At 36.9% G+C, this 24,319-nt stretch overlaps 10 protein-coding genes across 10 annotated transcripts; 4 read left to right on the top strand and 6 right to left on the bottom strand.

Annotated features, from left to right (window-relative positions):
- Positions 1 to 162: 162 nt before the first annotated feature.
- RIM15 (protein kinase RIM15) lies at positions 163 to 4,959 on the bottom strand (the record flags this gene model as incomplete). Its single annotated transcript, XM_003675684.1, has 1 exon — positions 163 to 4,959. One exon carries the CDS (start codon positions 4,957 to 4,959, stop codon positions 163 to 165), a length of 4,797 nt encoding a protein of 1,598 aa, XP_003675732.1.
- A 1,496-nt stretch (positions 4,960 to 6,455) lies between these two features.
- On the top strand, positions 6,456 to 7,445 carry HAC1 (transcription factor HAC1; the record flags this gene model as incomplete). The annotated part of the gene is made up of 1 exon (XM_003675685.1): positions 6,456 to 7,445. The coding sequence occupies one exon, from the start codon at positions 6,456 to 6,458 to the stop codon at positions 7,443 to 7,445; it is 990 nt and encodes a 329-aa protein (XP_003675733.1).
- Positions 7,446 to 8,334: 889 nt separating this feature from the next.
- Positions 8,335 to 9,519, top strand: AGX1 (alanine--glyoxylate transaminase; the record flags this gene model as incomplete). The annotated part of the gene is made up of 1 exon (XM_003675686.1): positions 8,335 to 9,519. The coding sequence occupies one exon, from the start codon at positions 8,335 to 8,337 to the stop codon at positions 9,517 to 9,519; it is 1,185 nt and encodes a 394-aa protein (XP_003675734.1).
- A 477-nt stretch (positions 9,520 to 9,996) lies between these two features.
- Positions 9,997 to 11,406, top strand: SHM2 (glycine hydroxymethyltransferase SHM2; the record flags this gene model as incomplete). The annotated part of the gene is made up of 1 exon (XM_003675687.1): positions 9,997 to 11,406. The coding sequence occupies one exon, from the start codon at positions 9,997 to 9,999 to the stop codon at positions 11,404 to 11,406; it is 1,410 nt and encodes a 469-aa protein (XP_003675735.1).
- A 185-nt stretch (positions 11,407 to 11,591) lies between these two features.
- CAK1 (cyclin-dependent protein kinase-activating kinase CAK1) lies at positions 11,592 to 12,722 on the bottom strand (the record flags this gene model as incomplete). Its single annotated transcript, XM_003675688.1, has 1 exon — positions 11,592 to 12,722. One exon carries the CDS (start codon positions 12,720 to 12,722, stop codon positions 11,592 to 11,594), a length of 1,131 nt encoding a protein of 376 aa, XP_003675736.1.
- A 378-nt stretch (positions 12,723 to 13,100) lies between these two features.
- On the bottom strand, positions 13,101 to 13,985 carry CAF16 (putative ATP-binding cassette family ATPase CAF16; the record flags this gene model as incomplete). Its single annotated transcript, XM_003675689.1, has 1 exon — positions 13,101 to 13,985. The coding sequence occupies one exon, from the start codon at positions 13,983 to 13,985 to the stop codon at positions 13,101 to 13,103; it is 885 nt and encodes a 294-aa protein (XP_003675737.1).
- A 274-nt stretch (positions 13,986 to 14,259) lies between these two features.
- Positions 14,260 to 15,894, bottom strand: GYP8 (GTPase-activating protein GYP8; the record flags this gene model as incomplete). The annotated part of the gene is made up of 1 exon (XM_003675690.1): positions 14,260 to 15,894. The coding sequence occupies one exon, from the start codon at positions 15,892 to 15,894 to the stop codon at positions 14,260 to 14,262; it is 1,635 nt and encodes a 544-aa protein (XP_003675738.1).
- An 803-nt stretch (positions 15,895 to 16,697) lies between these two features.
- On the top strand, positions 16,698 to 18,131 carry STE2 (alpha-factor pheromone receptor STE2; the record flags this gene model as incomplete). Its single annotated transcript, XM_003675691.1, has 1 exon — positions 16,698 to 18,131. The coding sequence occupies one exon, from the start codon at positions 16,698 to 16,700 to the stop codon at positions 18,129 to 18,131; it is 1,434 nt and encodes a 477-aa protein (XP_003675739.1).
- Positions 18,132 to 18,203: 72 nt separating this feature from the next.
- On the bottom strand, positions 18,204 to 21,320 carry BST1 (Bst1p; the record flags this gene model as incomplete). The annotated part of the gene is made up of 1 exon (XM_003675692.1): positions 18,204 to 21,320. The coding sequence occupies one exon, from the start codon at positions 21,318 to 21,320 to the stop codon at positions 18,204 to 18,206; it is 3,117 nt and encodes a 1,038-aa protein (XP_003675740.1).
- Positions 21,321 to 21,731: 411 nt separating this feature from the next.
- Positions 21,732 to 24,077, bottom strand: EPL1 (Epl1p; the record flags this gene model as incomplete). Its single annotated transcript, XM_003675693.1, has 1 exon — positions 21,732 to 24,077. One exon carries the CDS (start codon positions 24,075 to 24,077, stop codon positions 21,732 to 21,734), a length of 2,346 nt encoding a protein of 781 aa, XP_003675741.1.
- Between the last annotated feature and the right edge of the window lie 242 nt (positions 24,078 to 24,319).

Consider the following 24,319-nt stretch of genomic DNA (forward strand, 5'->3'; position numbering starts at 1 on the left):
TCTTTAACGTCTATTAATTCTTGAAAATTTTTTCAATTTTTTTGGCGACGTTTCACGTGACAATCAGTTTTCAGTTACAGAGTAACATTAATGACCAGAGAACTAAGTTCAGTAATGCCGGAAAATATATCGATGCCGTAAGTGGGTTCATATCCATTATTATTAATGTGACATTTGTATTTCGTCGTAATCACTAAACAAAGTATCTTCTTCTTGTTGACTTTTCTTTAGTGCATATTTTGCTATCAGCTTTCGTAATTCTTTAATAGATATTGGTTTTTCCATAACATCATCAAATACACCTGAGGCCATGGCTTCTTGGTAGTAGTTTGTTACTGCAACAATTGGTGTCGTAGAATTAGCCCCGTTTGCTCGTTTCAAAAGTTTGATAATATCAGATGAACCAACCTTGGGTAATCGTAGAGGAGTCATTATCAGATCGAATTTTATCTGTCCATCAGCTCTGCTTATTAATTCATCTGCAGCACCAGCTGTTAAAACCGTACAACCCAAACTCTCCAAATCTTTCTTCATACGATACCTATGAATTGGGATGGGTTCACATAGGAGAATATCCATATGATAGCCGATTCCCGTCGAGCCAATTCCAGCTCCTGAACTTCCTCTACCACTTTCCCTTCTATATCTTAAAGAATTAACTGTAGCGACAGCCTGTAGACGATCACTCTCATCAACTGAAAGTTCACTTGAGTTTGCCCTTTGAAATATACTTTTTGAAAGTAGTTTTGGATGAGATGATAAGGGCGCAAGACTTGCCGTTGTATTAGATGGTGATAGCGGAGATTTAAATTTTGGCACATCTGAATCATTAAAGAGCAACATATTGTTACTATTGTTTACTAATCCACCGATACTACCCTTTCTTGAACGATTAACATTTGTTGGGTCAATACTGAAACCACGTTCTGGTGAAAAGGATCGTATGGATGAACTGTCAGACCTTCCTGTTGCTTTAGCTGTACCTCCAATAATTGGCGATCCTGTAATGGAATACTTTGTAGCCCTTAATTTGGAAGTTGTTGCATCAGAAGGAGAACTTATAACGGAGGTTGAAGAGGTTCGTCGATGAGAATTTGGAAATTCAATCATATGCTCATTCTTCAATCTATTAATGGCATCTTTGTTGGCCTTGTCTAAAGCAGACAAGTTTCTAAAATAAAAGGATCCAAATTCTGTTTGTGGTTCATTTAATTTACTTGCTCTTCTATCACGCATATGCGGTGGAATAGCTGCTGGAATACCTTTGATTGTAGGTGAGTTTTTGATCAAATCCTCCTTTGGAACGGTTCCTAATAGCGAGGAAACACTCAATTTATTTATTGGAGTATGAAGCTTGCTATCATGTAAAATAGTGTTATTAGGAACACTTGACCATCTTTTTGGTGTTCCAGTCTTGGCATCAAGTAGAGGAGACATGAGTGCTGTCTTTTGAATATCGGGGACATCTCTAATATCATATTTAGGAATCTCTTTATCCTCGTAATCATCACCAAAATTTTCTAACACGGCACCTCTAGTGTCAAAATAATCTGTATCTTCAGGATTTTCTACTGTTGGAACAAAAGAAGCCTCTTCGTCATAAACATGATCCCAATTAACATCTTTGAAATATGGATGTTGCTTGATTTCATCAGCACCATTAGCACCTAGTCTTTTACTGGGATCAACCACTAGTAATTTCATTATTAAATCTTTAGCCTCTGGGGATAATATTTCGCGTTCCTCCTCGATACTATCAAATTGTGGCCATTCAATTTTCCCTGACAAAATCTTTCGAAAGACACCCTCGGGTGTGTTTGTATGGAAAGGTGGATAACCAAATAAAAGTTCAAACATGATGCATCCCACTGACCACCAATCACATTGATCTCCTTCCCCGGTACCTTCGATAGTTTCTGGTGCCAAGTAGTCAGGAGTACCAAAAAATTTCTTATCTTGCTTAGAATCGTCAGGATGAAACAATGCTAAATCTGAAGCAGGTGAATTACTCTCTGTGTATCCAGAACTGGTATGTGAGGAAGTTCTTAAACGCTGTGGGGTCCATTCATTACCTTGTAAAAGAGGTGTACCAGAATATGAAATATCTAAAGTAGAGACGGAAAGTTGTGAATCGCTTCTTTTTATAGAAGATGAAGTTATGCTATGATCCGTATCTATTGTTGGCGTTGAATGTCCTATAATGGGTTTTGGTGTACTCATATGAATGCCACGATCATCAGCAGTAGTACCTTCCAATGATCGTTTAGTTAGTAGTGGATGTTCATGGCTCCCACTATTGGAACGATTATCAGGACTTTGTAATTGGTTATTTGTTGTACCCTTTATGTTGCTCAATATTTCTGTTGATGGACTCAAACTTTTCACTCGATCTACGAATTTATGTCTATGAATCAAACCAGCTCTTGACAAACCAAAATCTGTCAATTTGACATGACCTAAATTGTCAATTAACAAGTTATCCGGTTTCAAATCGTGATGAATAATCCAATTTCGATGCATATCATCCACTCCAACTATAATTTCGGTCAGATATTGTTTTACCCATTGATCAGGTAGATAACCCATCATTTTAATCAATGTAGCTAAATCACCACCTGGTAAATATTCCATAACAAGAAATAAATTCTCTTTGTTCTGGAAGGTGGCAAAGAGTCTAGCTACATAGGGTTTATCACTCTGAACCATCATAATTGCACGCTCTGATTTTACATTAGTAACTTGATTTTTGGCTATCATATCTGATTTTTTCAAGACTTTAATTGCAAAATAATCACCAGTGATCTTTTTACGTGCCAGATAAACACTACCATACGCACCTTTACTAATTGGTTTCAATATAGTGTAATCTTTAATAGTTGGGGTTAAATTCTTTGTTTGATTTGTGGCCAATAAAAGAGGAGATAAAGGCTGATTAGAAAATGATAATGACGATGGATGTTGTTCTGGAGTGAGGAAATCTTTATTCGTTACCATGGGTGAATTCATTATAGATTTATCATGACTCATCTTGGAATTATTTCTTTGCATTTTATAACTTGCCAAATTTTCAGGTAATGGTGAACCTCTTCTTGGTGTTAAAGAAATACTAGTTGTTAGTTTTGGTAGAATACTATTATTTGGATTTAAATTTGAAGAAGTTGAATAACTTGTCGGTATGGGAACATTTGAATTAAGAGGTGTACTTGTTATGCTATTATTATTATCTTCATGCCCATGTCGTATCTTTTCTGAATCTTCATTGGGGAAATCCATTTGTTGTCTTGGTGTTACAGATCTTGATAAGGAGCGTGATGTTCTACTCCCCATTGTTTCGACATCATCAGTGGATGTGTTAGTGTTAAGACTATTTCGAGAATCATGTCTTTTCGGTTCTGGAATATTATCTGCTGTTAAATATGCATCAGCAAAGAGACCACTATTTATTCGTTGTGGTCTTGGTGATGCTAATTTCGGGACGGGACTTTGAAATGATAGATTTGAGTTACTTTCCGGCGCAGTACTTATTCCTAATCCCGTATCGAAATTTTTAGTCATTGTTGCCACGGACCCGGATGTATTGGCAAATGTAGAGTTAGAAATAGATGGCATGGGGGAACCAACGTAGGGGAAATCCATTGTGTGAGAAATACTTATTCTGTTATTTTCAATCTGTTCTCTAATTAGTTGTAAGACGTAATTATTCACTTCATTTTGAATCTTTAAAGAATATGTCATTGCATTATCCAGTCTCAACACTGCGTCTACTTTCCTCTTAGCCAGGTCTATTGTATCATGAATTAGTAGTGATAATCCTGGATCTTCATCATCCTTGGGGAAATCTAATTTCCAAGTTTGAATATTTTGAATATTTGATGTTGTTCTTGGTGAAAATTGGTAGAATGTATCTGTGAAATTTTCTGTTGGTAAAGATGGGAATTGATTTGTTACGGCGCCATCATTTGTATTTTGAGTTAAATTATATTTTAAATTTGTGGTATCATAATTTGAAATCATTTCACTTGTATTTATATTTATGGCGACTTCACATAATTCTTTCAATGATTGCAAGGATAGTTTTAAGAAAGCTTTCGACTTCACTTCAATGGGGATGCCCTTGTATTCTTCAATTTTTTCTGGACGGCTTAATAAATCCAATTGTTCCACCAAATTATCATGTAACAATTGAATAAGTGATTGAATTCTATGTTCACAAACGCAACTTTGTGAATGAGTCTCCAACCACCATGCCGGGACGTACGTTTCACAAACACGGCATAGTTCAGTCTTGGGCACTGGAGCATCAGATTCATCAAATATCATTTCATTTTCAATAGTCTTTAAATAATCTGCAAATAGAGCCGCACCAAAGCCGAGTCGTTTAATCAATTCCGAGGGCAAGACACTATCCAGATGGTTAGCGTGCCATTCTGGGTTATAAGGTTTCATGATCCACATGGAATACTGTGCCAATTGAGTCTTATTATCTCGTATAAGGATCCCTGAAGCTTCCAATGTCATTACATCTGCGGATGGATTCGGATTCTGGGTGGAAACGTTAAAAGTGACTGTGTAACTAACGTTATCATTCAACAACATCATATCCATAGCTTTATTGAAAACCAGTTTATCAGTTTCTGATCCGACAATGAGATCGGAGATGTGATTTGGTAGTTGTGTTCCCACCACTTCATCCCATTGAGCGGAGACGTATTTGATATTACCGTCTAGATCCAGTTCCAAGATCATGCTCGGGTTCTTATCCGTGGCTAATTCCAAATACTTGTCGTAATCTGCTGAATTAGGTGAACCGGTGACTTGCGGGGGTGATTGTGAATCTGATGAAGGTATGGAGGAAGGGGTATTTGATTTGGGTCGCACTAGAAGGGATTTGGATTTTGAATTTGAAATGGGGACGTCCATATCTTCCAAGTTTTCATCGATGGATGATGATAGAGACATTTTGATACTAGTTTGTTCTTGTTTTTTTTTGGGGTGCGTGTGTGTCGTAAATGATGGTGAATAATCCGGTTTAATGGAGATTATATAGGGTATTATGGGCCCATAAATTTAAAACTGACTAGTAAAATTTTAAATTTCCAAAATGTTATCAATATTATATTGTTGGTTGCTGCCTGTCCTTGTTGCCATCTGTTTGTATTTTATTTTATTTCAGTTAAGGTTTTTTTTATTTAAAAGGTAGGCCCTTGATTGATGCGAGTACCGGGTAACGGGTGTGTGCATTTTTACGTGGTTTACACACGAGATAGTAGACAGTGTTACTTAATTATATTACTTGTAATAGTGCTAGATGACTTGTCAAGGGATAAGTGTGTATTTTGGCCTTAAAATTGGTAGTGAAGTAGTGCCATGTCTTGCGAAGGGAGAGATTCAATTCAATTCAAACACAAGACAGTGAATCAAGATTCGACAGAGGACATCGATGGATGGACAATAGAAAAAGGCAAAAGGCAAAAAATCTTTTTTTTTTGTTTGAGCGATTCTTGTGCTAATGGCAATATACATTCCCCCAACTCATAACTATAACGAAGATATAAAGTATATAAAGTGCAGCAGCTTTCCCCTCTCTCCCGCAGGCAGCATTGCTTGCCTTCAATTCTGCTAATCGAATTGTCTTAATATCTATTCAGAGTTTGTGCAAATCCCTGCATGTACCAGTTCACTTTTTTTTCCTAGTTGAGAAATAGCATTTTTCCTTCGTGAACTTCTTCGCGCTAACGTGTTCGACACGTTAAAGAGCAAGCAGAGCGGGATCTGGACCAGATGGTTGAGTCTAGTGGCAGGAACCGTCCCGAGTGGGCAAGAAGGACTTACTGGAAAGGGTAAGGATCGTCAACACTAGTATGTAGATTAGGTTACCTTCAGGGTCCAGTCGAGTGCGATGAGACTTGCTAGGTGTACAATATCACCTCCTCCCTCAAGATCCCGTCTCGTAAGCTAGCGTTACACACAATATGTATTGATCTGCTTGTAGGGGATCTCTCTGACTCTCCAGAACCGAGTCAAGATGCCACGCTCAGGGGGGCGCGGTCCTGCCCCGTGCTGCGGCGGCCTCTGTGGGCGGTCGTGGCTGCCCGTGGGCGGCTGGCGCGGCATCTGCTGCTGCGTTCCCGAGGCTCTTACGTGCCAAATCGAGGCACCCACCAAAAGTCGCCGCTGGAATCCGCTTGCGGCGATTTCTCTGCCAGCGCTGGAAATAGCAGCAGTCTGCTGAAACTTCGACTACTGTCTCACCAACGCTACACAACTCAATCGTCCCTCTGAATCCCCAAAACGTAAGTAATTAGTCGGGCGATCTACACTTAGCCCAACTCGACCGCTCGTGTATATAAGCGCCAACATTGACCTTGCTTCCTCAACCGTTCCAGCACCACCTCTTTTCGTCTTCGCCTTCTCTTGTCGTAGAACAGTAATCAATATCGCACGCACTTCGTACCATGAGTATCACTAGCACCAACCATATTAATACCTCAGCCTCCACCCCTGCCCCCAACGACTCCGTAGAGATCCCCACCGATTTCAAATCCACTCTGCCCCCTCGCAAGAGAGCCAAGACAAAGGAAGAGAAGGAACAGAGAAGAATCGAAAGAATCTTGAGAAATAGGAAAGCCGCTCATCAAAGTAGGGAGAAGAAAAGGTTGCATTTGAAATTCCTAGAACAGAAATGCAGCATCATGGAAAGAATACTCGCTCATATCACCGACGATCAATTGTATCAATTGATAGGAAATGACAAAGCGGGCGTCTCTCTCATGGAAGAATATCATTCCATCTTGAATACCGATGACGAAACGGAGTTCGTTAACAATTTCAATTCTAACGTGACTCCATCAGCAACCACTTTCAACACTTCTTCGTCTTCACCTTCTCCCTCGGAAAAATCTAACACTACTGATGCAGGTAATCTTGACATTGTTAACGTCAAGAATGAAGAACTGGAAACGGATTTCAAATTCCAAGTGATTCCCTCCGTTACGGATACGGTTCCCAGACAAGCAAATACAAGATTAAGTGGTGTCCCTCAATCTCAATCTCAATCAGACTCCAACTCAGATTCTCCATGTAGTGTAATGTCCCCCGTTTCCAACATAACGATGGATGATGAATTGTTTTTCGAAAAGACAAGCTACTACAAATCTGCTAACAACATCTCTACTTCCGTCTCCTTTAATTCTTCTCCCTTACAAAAGCAAGATTCGAATGGAAGTTGGGACCTATTAATGAATAGAAATGATTCTTTATTAAAGGACGCTTTAGAACCAGCTTATGAATACCAATATGATACCACTGATCATTTAAGAGTAATTGACATGGACGAATTAACGAAAACAAAAATGCCAATGTTCTCAACAAATAATAATAATAATAACGACGGTTCCTACGATCTTGACAATTGGCGTAATCCAGCAGTGATTACTAACCTATGAATAAGTTATAGCATGCTTTTTTTCGTAGCAGAGTAAAATTACGTGTTTTTTTTTTTTGAAGCGAATTTAAATATGGTTGCTAGTGATATGCGCACATTGATTCTACCTTATTTATTTCTCCTGGCTGAGGTTATAATTCTCCTTCAAAAAAACACCCTTTTTCTCTGTTATTCAATCAATCATCCTATACACTTGTACTGTCCGAAGCGCAGTCAAGTTTAATGACGTTTGAACCAAACGATTTCATCACTATGTGAACACAAACCGTTTCTTATTCATTATTATTATTATTATTATTTTGATAACCATCATTGCATTTTTTTTTTTTTTCTATATCCATTTGTCGTTGCTTTCTTCATAAATATTATCCCTCTGGTAGGTTACCACCGGATCATTGTATCATTCATTTTGCTGCTTTAAAACTATGTCTTACTTTTGAATAGAAATTGGGCTCTTTTACTTTCCTTTCCTTGGCTTTTTGGTAACGTCGTTACGGATTCAATAGCTCATCAATCAGACATTGGCGCGCTCAAAAGGCTGCGACTATCTGATACTAACTGTTGTCTTCCCCCCAACAAACGTACCTCCATGGAAGGTCTTAAATGCTCATTCTCTCTTCCAATTAGACATTCCTCTTTGAATCACTCTTATTTTTTATTTTTTATACACTAGACTGTACTTTATAATCGTTCTGTTTTGCTTAATATATCGTTTTCTTTTTAATATTACCTTATTATCCCGCTACTCCATTCCATTGCGCCAAGACAATCTCCGTAATGACGCAAACTCCAACATCAAATCAAAACACTTCAAAACTTCCTCGAACTACCAAACCCGTTATTTCCCTCCCACAAACACTATAAAAACAAGCATCTTGTCATCCGAACAAATGTTCAAGAACCTTATTGCAAATTCAAAAAACCTATCATACAAGATGTCGCAAGAAGCAACAACACTATTGATTCCCGGGCCTGTAAGATTGAGCCCTCATGTGCAATCCGCACTCTCCATACAATCACTCTCCCACACAAGTCCCGAGTTTGTAACCATTTATCAAAGGGTACTGCAAAATACAAGACGGTTATTCAAAGCTGATGTCAAGAAGGGACTACCAATCGTTTTGGCAGGTTCTGGAACCTTAGGGTTCGACTTGGTGGGTGCCAATTTGGTCTCCCCCAAAGACGAGATCTACGTGATTTCCACCGGGTTCTTCAGTGATGAATTTGCAGAGTGTTTGAATGGGTATGGTGCTAATATCACCACATCAAGGGGTCCCGTGGGCGATATACCTGATTTGAACCTCATTAAAAAGACATTACAAGAAAATAAGTTTAAATTGGTGGTCATGACTCAAGTGGATACGTCTACCGGGGTATTGAATGATGTGGAAAGTATTTGCAAATTAGTGAGGGATGTTTCCCCAGATTCGTTAATCGTCGTAGATGGTGTTTGCTCCATTGGTTGTGAAACTCTTGAATTTGATAAATGGGGGGTTGACTTTTGCTTAACTGCTTCACAAAAGGCTATTGGTGCCCCACCAGGTTTAAGTATTGCCATGATTAGTGAACGTGCCTTAGAAACCGCTTTGGACAACAAGGCCTCAGTTAAGCCATTTTTCAGCTCTTTAATCAAATGGTCCCCCATCTTGAAAGGTTTTGAAGAGGGAAGAGCAAGTTATTTTGCAACTCCACCAGTGCAATTGATAAATTCTTTAGATGTGGCATTGGACGAAATACTTGAACAAGATGGTGGATTAGATAAGAGAGTACAAACGCATGAAGAAAAAAGCAACTGGTTTAAATCAAAGATAACTAATGAACTTGGATTGGAATTAGTTTCCCAATACCCTCAAAATGATGTGAGTGCCCATGGGTTGACCGCCATATATGTGAATAACCCACCACAAGTCATATCTTCCATGAAATCTAAGGGTTTCGTCATTGCAGGAGGGCTTTACAAAGGCATTGCATCCAAATATATTAGAATCGGTCACATGGGTTATTCAGTTTGTAATTCGGATGCTGAAGATATTGTCAAATGTTATGCTGCATTGAAAAGCACTCTACAGGAATAATTGACTCAATAGACATTTTTAATATTAATAATAGTATGTAAGTAAGTAAGTAATAATATTCTACAAATCATGGTACGGCAGAGTCACCACCATTCGATCTCTATTTTCGGAGTAACTATCATCTCATCGATGATGTATTCCTTCGATATTGACTTCCTTTTAACAGAGTAAAGAGACAGAGTCATAGGGAAAACCGGAACGCGTACGAACAGAGTCAAACCAACGCGTGAAGAAGCCACAATTTTCCAAAAGTGAAAAATTCCCATGAAACTTAATCATCTACGATTTTCCTTTGTCATGACTAGGTTACAACTTGCCCTTAACATCCATCAAGTATAAATATCTTTCAATTGACAATTTCTTAACTAACAGGATACTTTCCCAAATTCTTATTCTCCCCCCCCTCTTACTTGACAATAAAGCAAGAATCTTTCCAAAGAATCCAGCAACCCTAAATTTATCAAATACCCTACTACAATGGTTTACGCTCTATCTGATGCTCACAAGAAAATGGTCATGTCTCACTTAAGTGAAACTGATCCAGCTTTGGAATCCATCATCAAAGCTGAAGTCGAAAGACAAAAGCATTCCATCGATTTAATTGCCTCTGAAAATTTCACCTCTACTTCTGTCTTTGACGCCTTAGGAACTCCATTATGTAACAAATATTCTGAAGGTTATCCAGGTGCTCGTTACTACGGTGGTAACGAACAAATCGACAAGATCGAATTATTATGTCAAGAAAGAGCCCTTAAGGCCTTTAACGTTACTCCTGACAGATGGGGTGTTAACGTCCAAACTTTATCTGGTTCTCCAGCCAATTTACAAGTTTACCAAGCTATCATGAGACCTCACGAAAGATTAATGGGTCTTTACTTACCAGATGGTGGTCATTTGTCTCATGGTTATGCCACTGAACATAGATCTATCTCTGCCGTTTCCACTTATTTCGAATCTTTCCCATACAGAGTTAACCCAGAAACAGGTATTATTGATTACGACACTTTAGAAAAGAATGCCATCTTATACAGACCAAAGGTCCTTGTTGCTGGTACTTCTGCTTATTGTCGTTTGATTGACTACAAGAGAATGAGAGAAATTGCTGACAAATGTGGTGCTTATTTAATGGTCGATATTGCTCATATTTCTGGTTTAGTCGCTGCAGGCGTTATCCCATCTCCATTTGAATACGCTGATATTGTTACCACCACCACTCACAAATCTTTGAGAGGTCCTCGTGGTGCCATGATCTTCTTCAGAAGAGGTGTTAGATCTGTCAATGCCAAGACTGGTAAGGAAATTTACTACGATTTGGAAAACCCAATTAACTTCTCTGTCTTCCCAGGTCATCAAGGTGGTCCACATAACCATACCATTGCTGCATTAGCTACCGCTTTGAAGCAAGCCGCCTCCCCAGAATTTAAAGAATACCAATTGCAAGTCTTGAAGAACGCTAAGGCTTTGGAATCAGAATTCAAGAAGTTAGGTTACAGATTAGTTTCTGATGGTACTGACTCCCATATGGTCTTGGTTTCCCTAAGAGAAAAGGGTATTGATGGTGCTCGTGTCGATTACGTTTGTGATAAGATCAACTTGGTCTTAAATAAAAACTCTATCCCAGGCGATAAATCTGCTTTGGTCCCAGGTGGTGTTCGTATTGGTGCTCCAGCTATGACCACCAGAGGTATGGGTGAAGAGGATTTCCATAGAATTGTTCAATACATCGATCAAGCCGTTCAATTCGCTAAGGATGTTCAACAAAACTTGCCAAAGGATGCTAACAAATTAAAGGATTTCAAAGCTAAGATTGATCAAGGTTCTGATGTCTTGACCAACTTGAAGCAAGAAATCTACAATTGGGCTGGTGAATATCCATTGGCTGTGTAAGGAAACCTTTCTTTACTTTAACGACATTTTCAACAAATTACGATCCATTTTTGTTATATTCATGACAAGACAAGTTATTTTTTCTATTTCCTCTCTGTATATCATATCATTCATAACATATATACTTTACTCAGTAAATAATTCAACATTATAGATAATATTACTCATAAAAAGCCTTTTCATTTTTATTTTTCTTGCGATAGACTTTCAAGCAATTGTTTGGAACTCCATCTTTGTTCTGATGCAAATGGAACCATGCCAAGTATGCAGTCAATTAAAGTATTCTTCTGTGTTTCATTATTCAATTCATACAATCTTGGCATCCAATCATTTAGTACCCTTCTTTTCTGGTTTTCAAAGGATTCATGTAGAATATATCGCCCATCACCTTTTTCACCGAACATTCCAACGAAGGCATCTTTGGAACCATATTCAATAACTTTGGGCCAGTCCTTAACACCTGGAGTCCCAACCATTTCAAAAATTGAAAAAATTAATCTTATATCGCTACCACTATCCAACACTCCGGAACCATCATCAAACATGGACGGTACAAAGTTTTCAATATTGGTCTCCTTTTGGAAGAATTGAGAAAGCAATACCAGAAGTGCCCAAATATCAACTTCAAACTCATAGTTCTTAATCCCAAATAATAATTCTGGTGATTTATAAAATGAGGTAGAAACATCTGTAATTTTTTGCAGCGGTGGTTCTCGTAATTTATCAGCAGGAGCTTCATGATCATATGAAATACCAAAATCTGTAATTAACAGACTAATTGAACCATCATCATGTATTTCAAGCATCACATTCTGTGGTTTTATATCTCTATGAATAATTTTTTGTTCATGTATTGAATTAATTCCTGCCACTAATTGATGAAAGAAATCGTATGCATATCTATTAACGTCAAGATCATTGATGAATGTTGTTTTCTCCTCATTCCCATCAGAACACTCTGAACTTGAACTTAATGAATAATAAGGATTGAATTTCTTACTTTTCTTGACTCCATCCACTGGGTTATAGAATGAAATCATGAAATCATGTAGATTCAATGAATAAAACGGAAACAATAATTCCATCTCCTCTCCCACCTTCCTACTATCCAATAGTTGAATTAAGTATGGTTCTCCCAGCACACTTAACTTGCGTAATATTGCCAATTCTCTCTCTGGATTGTGGGGCGCCACCACATAGTCAGTAGATATTGATTTGATGGCATAGCGATCGTTCACGTTATATATGCGTGCAAACCTTGTACATTTGATCAATTGTCTTTCTTCCTGCTTAATTTGAGAAAGCTTAATCATCATTCAGTGATGCTTCTATAAGAATGAAGTTTCGATCTCCCTTTGTCGAGTGGTTCATCAATCACGATTTTTTCTTCACGTCAGATCGCATTGTCAAGTTGACACTGGAACATTCTGCGATGGATTGGAAAAGATATCAACGATAAAAAAAAGTGTTTCTCGAATTCGTTTTCTTTTATATGTTTTAGAATTGTTGATGATATTTATATATATTTATTAGCTTACAGTGCTTTATACGAAAAACAATTCTTCTAAATGGTAAATCAATCAAAATGTTGCTGACAGTGAACACAATATGGAATCAGTAATATATACATCTAGACATTTTGAAAAGTATATTAACGCTACCATTCTAATACAAATCGTATATGCAATATTTTACTAAATTTCTTTATCTTCAATCCCTGTATCATTCCTCAACCAAGCCAATGCCAGTGGATGTAAACTATTCACCCTACTTATAGATATGCTTGGCTTATCTGTATGTGGATTGATTACATGTTCTGGAGAATGGAATATAACCTTACCATTCGAATTCTTATCACTATCATTGCGGAATTCCACATCTTTTGTGTAATCTAATTGATCAATAATTTTACCGTCTTTTAAATGTACAACGTTATCAGGCCATGTAGCCAGCCCATCAAAAATATGAGTAGCATAGATGACTGAACATTTTCTTGTATTCGTTTCCCATCTTAAAAATTCTAATAATCTAGATCTAGCGATCACATCTAAATCAACCGTCACTTCATCCAATAATAAAACCCTCCATGGCTTCAAGAGACCCATAGCCAGCTGCACACGTCTCTTCTGACCATCACTTAATCTATGCATTCTCCAATTAATATTAATATCTAATATTTCAATTAGTTTGTTCCCACGGTCTCTATAATGCGCCAGGCCAATACTTTCTAACAACTCCAGGACACCGATATCTCTATTGATAATACTCATATGACACCATTCAGTTCCCAGATACGTAGTGACTTGCCAATCCTTATCTTCGGCGGTAGTCTTATCATTATCCTGATACATGGAAAGAGGGCTGAAGGGGTCTAACCCATTCACCAAGATCTTACCATTTAAACATAAGTGTTTTCCCGCAAGTAATTTCAGAAGTGTAGATTTACCAGCACCATTGGCACCAACAACTAGAGTTCTTGTATGCCATGGGACTTGTAATTTGATGTCTACTACGGAAGGTTCAGTAGATTCGGCAAATTTGTAAGTCAAGTCATCAACTTCTACAGCGTATTCAGCCATTCTTTTTAAATAAAGGATAGGTAGCAGTGGTAGAGCTAAGGTATGAGCTCTTCGATTCTATGTTGTTATGGATCTGGCCTACTTATAGACATATCTTGGCTTATAGAGAAAACAGGTTAATCATCCTTAAAATGAAAATTTCATCCGAGGCTCGAGCAAATAAAGCAATAAATGTGTCAAGAAAATATCACGTGGGATTTATGAATATTCATAGGCTATACATATACATAAACTGTTAAATAATGCTAAAATATTTTAGATGAATAGACCATGTTCATAGTGAAGAGGGAATATCTGGAATATGAGAGTATTTTGCGCTTTTGAAAAGTCGACTCAATGGATCCACCCATAGACGCTTTCTTGTACTTGAGCTATCGATAATTGTACCATAATAGTGATGTAGTCGCTGAAAGTAAGTTCTTGCAACTAATTTTTTCAGATGCCCATCCTTCAGTATTTTTACTGTTATTGCAAACACAAGTAGAAAAAGAGATAACTTGTAAATAAGGAATATTGTCTTGTGTTTCTCAAAAAAATAAAATATCCTATTATAGCTGCTTCTTCCGCCTTGATAGAAAAGCTGTCTGTCATTTGCGGAGAAACTCTTGCACTTCTCATTTAGTACTACTTCCTTGTCAAATAACTCAAGAATATATGGAAGATCATATACCTGGAGCTCCAACTGATGATGCGAGACAGATGTCGTTAACAAGACACTATAGGGATTTAGCATACCTCGAATATGTTTTAAATCAATGAGAGAATTGTTGATTTTAGCTTCAGTTAAGAGGCTCCTCCAACAGTTTTCGTCATCAAATATAGTTTGAGTCAATATGACTTTTTGTATGATAGCATGAACCATATCTGGTATATTTTCGAAGTTAGCAACATTTAAATCATATTCCATTAAAAGAGTAGCCTTCTTGGAAACTACTAGATTCGCGTATATTATCAGTGGAATATACATCGACTGTGTTGAAATTATAAGGTCAAATATGAAGAAGATGATGCTATGCTCTGTACTCCCTATATCCTCATATGGCTTTTGATTATGAGAAAATATGGTGAGTATATCTGATAATGCAAAGAAAGGTTCTATTTTATCGAGGTGTAGTATTTGATACAGTTCTGGGTCCATCTTTTTTATCAGGTAGGGGATCATCTTTAGTTGATCAACGGCAAAATCCAATGAATCTGTCATGAAGTCTCTTAAATATAAAAGGGTAAAGGATTCAATACATCTAAATAGTTTTGTCTCATCCAACACAAACTTTGTATCTTTTTCATCTATGGCATCTCCACATGTCTCTGCTGCATTGGCAATACCAGGTTCAATAACGTCATTGTCAGTATCCATAGTTTCATTTAATAAGTTGCATTCTTCTCTTTTTATTGAATGAAAAGTTGGATTCTTATTAAGTCTTTCAAAGAAAACTAGGACAAATACAGATACTACATCATGATATCCCTGGTAATAATTTAACTGAGGATATTTTCTTAATATTTTAATTATCATCTTTTGTAGTAAAGCTCTTAATCGTTCCTTTTGGGACAGATTCTTCAATGCACCGAAGGATCTGTTTACATCTAATACGACTTGATCTTCATCCTTATGTTTCTTCGGTTTGATGGAATCCGCATCATTCATCTTAGTAGAAGGTAACTGTGCATTCAGAAGAGTATACCAAACTTCCTTCCTTAATGCATTTGTCATATCTCCTGAGTTGTTCATCGCAAAATACTTTAACATTGGCAAGTCTCGACTTGTTAAACTCTTCTGAACGAATGCAGCGGGCCCTTTCCCATTCATTTCCGAATAATGAAGCAGAAACTTCTCCTCTAAAGATCGTCCCCCTCCCAAAACATTTCTGTTTCGAAGCAGCTGTTTATTAAAGATTATATCGGTCATTCTTGGGACACCTTACAGATACGACAAAGAGCAAGAGTTGCTTCTTTAGTTAGTTTGTTTTTCGATGTTCCATCACTTCGAAATTTTCAAGTGCACATACCCTTTAAGAAATTTATAAGAGAATTCACTTCTTGCGAAACCACGTACAAAGATAAAAAATCTGAGCTGTGGAAGACATCACATTAATCAAGATACTGGCCCCTAGAAATGTAAATTGTATTTTTAACATTGAATTGTAATAACTAACCATATCCCATTGCATGGCTATGTGGGCACAACGACTCTGAAGGTCTCTACCAAGAAAGGAGAAGCTTATGGTTTGATATAGGGATACCATATCAAAAGTGCTTTTATTTTGGGTATACGATAGTTCACGAGAAATTTTGAACACAATATATCCACACGCCCTCTTATTGGGTGGGGCACTCTGATTCATTCTAAAGAACAAAATCTTATCTCAAAAAAATCGTTTCAGCAGCCCCCACACTAAACTCCTATTTGGGATAAATTACACTTACAACGTAGCATAAAGGAAAAGACAAGTGCCCCACAATGGCTTTTGTTTCATTCTACGACATTTTACCGATGAACTATGCTGATAAAAAAAAAGTTTCCATTCATGTAATTACCTAATTAGGTAATTACATGAAACAATGAAAAGATAGATTAAATTTTTTTGACGTTTATATATCAGATGGATACTCTCGATATAGATGGTTCTCTTACTATTCAAATGATCCTAGTGAGATTCTTTATTGGCAATAGATTAAAACTATAACAAGAAACTCCACACAACTCTTTAAATGTCAGACGCTCCTCCTCCATTAAGTGAACTATTTTACAATAGTAGCTATAACCCCGGGTTAAGTATTATCTCATACACATCAATATATGGAAATGGTACCGAAGTAACGTTCAATGAACTTCAAAGTATAGTTAATAAAAAGATAACAGAAGCCATTATGTTTGGTGTCAGATGCGGTGCAGCTATCCTAACTATCATTGTAATGTGGATGATTTCTAAGAAGAAGAAGACACCAATCTTCATAATAAATCAAGTTTCATTATTCCTGATCCTTTTACATTCGGCTTTCAATTTTAGATATCTGCTATCAAATTACTCATCTGTTACATTTGCTTTAACTGGATTCCCCCAATTTATTCATAGAAATGACGTGCATGTTTACGCCGCTGCAAGTATATTTCAAGTGTTGCTTGTAGCGTCTATTGAAATATCATTAATGTTTCAAATAAGAGTGATTTTTAAAGGTGATAATTTCAAAAGAATTGGAACCATTTTGACAGCTCTATCGTCATCGTTGGGTTTAGCTACTGTTGCAATGTATTTTGTCACAGCTATCAAAGGAATCATAGCAACATATAAAGATGTGAACGATACTCAACAAAAATACTTTAATGTCGCTACAATTCTTTTGGCTTCATCTATCAATTTTATGACATTAATTTTGGTAATTAAATTAATACTAGCCATTAGATCAAGAAGGTTTCTTGGTTTGAAACAATTTGATAGTTTCCATATTTTATTAATCATGTCATTCCAATCCCTTTTAGCACCTTCTATTCTATTCATTCTGGCTTACAGTTTAGATCCAAATCAAGGGACAGATGTCTTAGTGACAGTGGCTACATTACTAGTTGTGTTATCACTACCACTATCATCTATGTGGGCAACGGCCGCTAATAATGCTTCTAGACCATCGTCTGTTGGATCTGACTGGACTCCAAGTAATTCCGATTATTATTCAAATGGGCCTTCAAGCGTTAAGACCGAAAGTGTGAAGTCAGATGAGAAGGTGAGTTTACGATCCAGAATATATAACCTCTATCCTAAAAGTAAATCTGAGTTCGAACAAAGTTCAGAGCACACTTATGTTGATAAAGTTGACTTAGAAAACAATTTCTATGAGTTGTCTACACCTATCACCGAAAGAAGCCCAAGTAGTATAATAAAGAAAGGTAAACAAGGCATATCAACAAGAGAAACTGTTAAGAAACTCGATTCATTAGATGACATATATACACCAAATACAGCAGCAGACGAAGAGGCAAGGAAGTTTTGGTCAGAAGATGTAAGTAACGAACTAGATTCTTTGCAAAAAATTGAAACTGAAACATCTGACGAATTATCTCCTGAAATGCTTCAGCTAATGATTGGGCAAGAAGAAGAAGATGACAATCTTCTTGCTACCAAGAAGATAACAGTTAAAAAACAATAATAAACTCTATATTTTCTATATTTTCTATATTGTAATATTAGTTCGTAATTTAATAAAGAATTTGAAATTCAATTAGTTACTTGAGATCTTTTTCCTTAAGATACCATAGAAGAACCATGCGCATAAAATATTGAGGAGATGATGAACCCAATAAAGGTTTCTTAGCCCATAGACCAAACTAAAGAACCCCATGTAACTCAGTAAGCCAATGGTAATTAGGCTATCTACTGAATTGTTGGGAATTCTAGTTGGCATATTGAAGTTTGCATTAGATGCAACTAAGATAATAATTGGTGCAATCGCCAAAAAATTGTGATGTGATCTGAAAGATGTTTCCCATTTAATAGAAACATTGTGTAGAAATACAATAATTATTGGTATATTTATAGTCATGACCATTAAAAGCAAAACCAAAATAGATAAGTTATAATTTCTTAGGTTTGAATAGTACCTTGAGTTATCAATATTTTTGACAAATGCAATTCTAACACACGTACCAATTTGCATTAATACAGCAATAACGAAGGCCAATTGATAAGGAATGTAAAATATAACAGCCACATTCAAAAATAATGCTATTATTAAATGCTTTTTTTGGAATAGTTTTCTATTAATCTTCGATGGGTCGGTTATCTCGTCTTGGGAAGAGGTAACTAACCTAGAGACTTGTTTCCTTGAAACTTTCTTAACCAATAATTCCACTAGTTGTAGACCTAAGTATAATAAAGAAACCAATGATACACTCATTAAACCAAAAAGAGGACCCAAAACTGCCGAGAAACAGCTTCTAATTCCCAGAAAGTAAAAATTAGTATGAACCTTTTCTTTCTCTAATAAGAATGGACGATTTAATTTAACAGGGTCTAGTATATAAAGTATCCTCTCAACAAACGTGTTATTTATCATTGGGCTTAATAGATACAATATTATCATAGCGGCAGGTCCCCAATTTTGAAGCAGTAACGATACGGCGGCATCGAAGGATATAAAAGTAGACGTCTTATTGAAATAATAAAATTGATATGCCAATGTTAATGCAATGAAGCATATAGGCAAACTGGCAATACCTAGTCTGTACCTGATGAATAACATTTTTAATGTCAAAGTCCAGTTGATTTTCACTTTAAGTTCAAGTTCAATATTCGGTGGAATTATTACTGAAAACTCCAATGGCCTACGGAGTGTTTCATTCAACGGTATAAATGGTGCAATATTGTGGAAAGTTACATCAATTTTGGATTCTTCAATGTTCATATGCCATTTAGATTCGAATGGCTCTACAACCCATTGTCTGATAAATGGTTCAAAAATAAAAGGGTCTGGACCAGAAGATGAGCTAATTACTGTTTCTAACTTATATGCGATCAATGAGTCCCATAGGTTCGAAAATCGTAATGTTTCAATTGCTACTATGTCTGATTTAAGTTTAAACTTAATGTCAGACACTGCCAACTTCCAGGGCGATACATGAGCTATCTTTTCATCCCTTGTGGTAGACACCACCGCAGTGAGAAACGTATTTTCTTGTTCAAATGCCTTCATATCTTTTTCAATTATTATAAAATCATATTGTGATAATACATCTTCCTCAAAATTTAATAGATGAAACGGTTTTAGTTTCGAGTCAATAGAAGAATCGGCAGCATAGCTAACTAAATTCGAAGAATTAGGAACTGTAACCATCTGCTCATCTGCAGATATGCACTTTAAATCTTTGACATTTTGAGTTTGAACGTACTCCTTGCAGAAGCGTACAGAAGGGCTATCCAATGACGTTACCAAAGTAAAGGACATCTGTTCCCCTGTTGGAGGAATTAATATTTTGATAAACTTTCCTGTATCTCCCTGGTTTTCTTTGTTGATCAGAAGTAGTTGATCTGGCTCAATTATGTCGACACCACTTGAAAAATCAGTGTCCATATTTCTGAATGATTTTCTTGGATTAGCAATAGTATTTATATCCATACTGTAATCCTCAAAACCAGACAGCAATAACGATTTTGACAGGTGCATTCTTTCCAATAATGGTTTGGTCTTCTCTGCCAGGTGGTCATCAACCGATTCTAACAACAATGTTGCAAGTACTACTCTTAATTGGTTACACCACACGATAGCTAAATGATCGATAGGGCTCCAAACTCCTGGAATCGTCGTAGTGAAAGTTGTGAAACCATTTCCAGGAGGAATTAGATCAGCAACAGCGGCATAATCAGCAGGTAGGACATTATCCGAAACCCCACCAGTAATTGAAATCAAAGAGACATTTTTCGAGAAGAATGACTCTTTATTTCCAAATTGACCTCTCCAATAGTCATTAGTTTTCTTGTAAATTTTCAAGATATCCCCATCAAACGTAACTGGGGAAGCTGCATGGGGAGTGGATAGTGTTAATATTGAATTTATAGAACCGGCTATATGGTTTTCTAAAGTTGGCATGACACGAGCCACCATACCACCCATGGAATGACTTACAATAATCACCGATTTTGGCAAAGTCCTTGAGCCATAAGCTGTTGACTGTTCATACAAGGAGAGAATATAGCTGATAGCATCGTTTAGGTATTCGGCCTGATCAAGCATAGTCCCTCCATGGAAAGCAGTGAAATCCTCATTGAAATCTGCTGTGAAGAAGTCGAGATTTCTTGTTTGCTTGTTTTTAATGTTCTCGAAGGAGCGATAGTAAAGGTTAGAACATGCTGATGCAATAGATCTCACTTGTCTAAAACTACCAGCGTTTCCAGGAATGAACAAAACAGGAACACCATCAAGTTGTAGGGCGTTTTCATCTAATGGTTCTTTATCCTGGTCTTGCTCTCTATACAGATATAGGTGGTATTTCTTTGCTAACGGCGTGTATCTTGTATCAAATCCATCTATTCTTGCATATGCAGGGTACATATAAATTGGTTGACATTGTGGGGTATCAGCACCTTTGAATGATCGAAGGAAGTTTGCCATTGTAATTAGAGATATCAGGAATAAACCAAGTAACGACATTATCTTTAAATTTCTCCCCGATCCTTCAACCATTGCAATCGGTGTATTGGTAGCAATTGTTTTCCTTTCATCATCGGTGGATTCGTTGAGCTTATTATATGATCCTGAGGGTTGATCTCGTCTTGATCTTAGTCTCGCCCATGAAAGGCCAGTATTACGAGAAAGGCCGGCCATTAATTTCCTTAATCCCATAACTCTAAGAATCCAGCAATATAGCAGATTGATAGATCTATCTAAAATAAAGCTTCAATATGGGAAAGTTTCTTAAAATTGGTTGTTGGTATCTTTTCCATCTTGCTATAACTAAACATAAGTAGCGTAAACTCAAGTTTTGAAAAAAAAAAGGAAACTCAAATTATTGACAACAGTAACAATAGCCGAGATTAGGTTAGGTTACAGTATGATTTGTTAAATTGTGCGTTTTTTTACAGGTATATAAGTTTATACAAATCATTATGCAATTGTCTATACAATACGTGTGAGGTCTTAAAATATAATAATACAACTGATACCCAAAGCAACTGAAATAGAAAGGGAGTAGATTATTTGTATGCTTGGGTCACTGGAGGAAAAAAAAGTAAGGGATCCTTATAATGATCCAAGTTAAGTCGTATGCACGCTTTGTGCTGGTGTGGATGAATGTTTTGAAGGAGTAATTTGAGGTGTATTGGTCCTCGAATTGAACTGGGATGGAGGAATTGAAGAAGTAGTCGATGACAATGGCACCTTGGAAGAATTGGAAGCTTGTTGCTTTTGTTTCTGCTTTTGAGCGTTGAACTTATGTTGTTTCATCTTATTGACATACTCTCTACGACACTTGAAAGTTGCTTCTCTAAGTTGTTCGTACGCTTTTCCACCTAACATGGTACCAAATCTTATTACCTGAGTTTCATTGGGAATTTGATTTAATCTTGATGGTTCCTCAGAAAATTTCAAACCATAATCGTTTCGAGGGGAGTCATATTTCCATTTATCATGCATTCTAACCAACTCATCTAATTTAGAATCGTAAACATTGATTGCGTCTTTTTTTTCGTTTTCTTGCTCTTCCAAGGATGAGAAATCGAAAAACTGGTTGAATATGGCCCCTTCGTTATCAACAATTTTATTTGGTTTTCTATCAACATATTTGATCCCACAACGTCCAAAACGTTTTCTAAATTTAATGGGAAATTCTTCTGAGTATATTTCGTTATTTGATTGGAATGGATCATAAAGTTCGATTTTCTTCAAAGAATCATTGTTTTGTGTTATCTTCTCTCCATCTTTATTGAATACTTTAATATCTTTACTCGTTCCGTTCAGATAATTAGGTAGATCGGGGGCATAATATGATCTTTTAATTTCAAATTTAGACGATGAAATAGAGGAGAATGGCGCCGTTGAGGGAGAAAGATCTCTTGGTAGAGCTATGTCAAAGACAGGATTATAGGGGTCATCTGTAAGATTAAAAAATACTGCAGAGTCCTCTCTTCTTCTCTTCTCCATTCGTTCTTGGACAAATTTCTTTGCATTTCTTTCCTTGCTTGATAGAATATTATCCACATCCTCAAGAACAATATCAGGAATCTTAGAAGATGGAAGCTTAACATATACATGAGATGTTAGTGGCTGAGAAGTTTGCTGCGAACCTTTATTCTCATCAGATTTAGAAAGTCCATTTCTTTGTGATTGTAACTCTTGTAGCTGCTGCTTTGTAAGCTTCTGGCCAGATTTGGCCAGTTGTTCCAATTTCTTTTTAGACACTTTATTCTTATTATTTCTCTTTGCCTCAGAAGCAGCTTGAATGGCAGCAGCTCTTGCGGCATTAGCATCTGCTTCCCATTTCCTTCTTTGTAACGTTATTACGCCGGTACGCTTCCTCTTATGATTCACAAGGTCTTCATCCTCACCTCTTAGATTCAAAGAACGTTTCAACTTTTTGATTTCAGACCTATCATCGAATATTTCTAGATCTTTATCAAAGGATGACATATAAAGGCGTTCACGCCGGGCTACCAGTAATGCTAGTTCCTTTGTGTGTTCAAGCTCTTGGCGAAGTAGCCTTAATTTCTGGCTATTAATTATATCGATACGTCTTGTCTTTCTTGGGTGTCTAACTTCACGTCTACGGAAACAAACATATGGGTCTATTTCTTCTTTTTCACCAGGTCTTTCGAACTTCAATTGTGGGAATATTTCCTTACCGCCACTCTCAATTTTACGATTCTTCCAATATTCATATATTTGTTTCCCAAAATTTTCTAACAATGCATTCAATGACCTTGGTTTCGATTGAGATTTAGGGTCAAATTGTGTAATAAAGTCTTCACCAGATGGGTATCCAATTTGTTTGGCTAGCTCTTTTCTTAATCCAGTATCGCCAAAGTCGACCTTCATTAAAGTAGGCTTCAATTCTTCAAACGGATGAATACTTTCTGGATCCATACTTAAAAATGGTTGTCTTTCATGGATCGCATTTTCGAAGCTAGTACATAGTATTTCAAACTCATCTTCCGTCAAGGCAGATGGATTATCCTTGTTAATCTCACTATCTAAGAAGGCTTCATCACGCTCATCCATATTATAACTGGCACCACAACAATCCTCTACCGTTGCGGAAAACATAATATAACTCTTCGGTTCCTGGAATTTTCCCTTATAAAAATGATCGAATTCTTTCCATGTACTGGAGGCATCAGGCGTTGGAATATACTTTTTCTTCTCACTATTGATCTGACTAGACCCTAATTGTAAAATTCGATGTAAATGGACTTCTTTCTCTTCATTCTTTTCCACACCAGTTTCCACATCAATGACTTCCCGTTGCTGTAGCTCATCTGCATCCAAATTTTTCAAATCATTATACTTAAATATCCGTAACTGCTGCTTCACAGAGATCTTACGATGTCTAAACCGACTGGAACTGCTGCTAGCACTATTATCTTCCTTCTTACTAGCTGATGGCATCACTTCTCAAAAAATATAAATGATTACGTTATCAGCCAACAAGCAAACTGTCCGAGAATCCCTCTCACCAAAATAAACTTAACCCAATTTCCTAAGTAGGAGATAATCGTCCGGACAGTGGCAAAAAAACACAAAAAATAAAACTTCCTTTTTGAGGGAGCAGCAAATAAAAAACAGAAAGGTTATGCGTGTGTTTTGCGCCAGAGAAGTTGGAAACTTTCAATGCTGGTAGCTGGGGATGA

This window comes from Naumovozyma castellii, chromosome 3, assembly GCF_000237345.1.
Source record: "Naumovozyma castellii chromosome 3, complete genome".
Classification (NCBI taxonomy): domain Eukaryota; kingdom Fungi; phylum Ascomycota; class Saccharomycetes; order Saccharomycetales; family Saccharomycetaceae; genus Naumovozyma; species Naumovozyma castellii.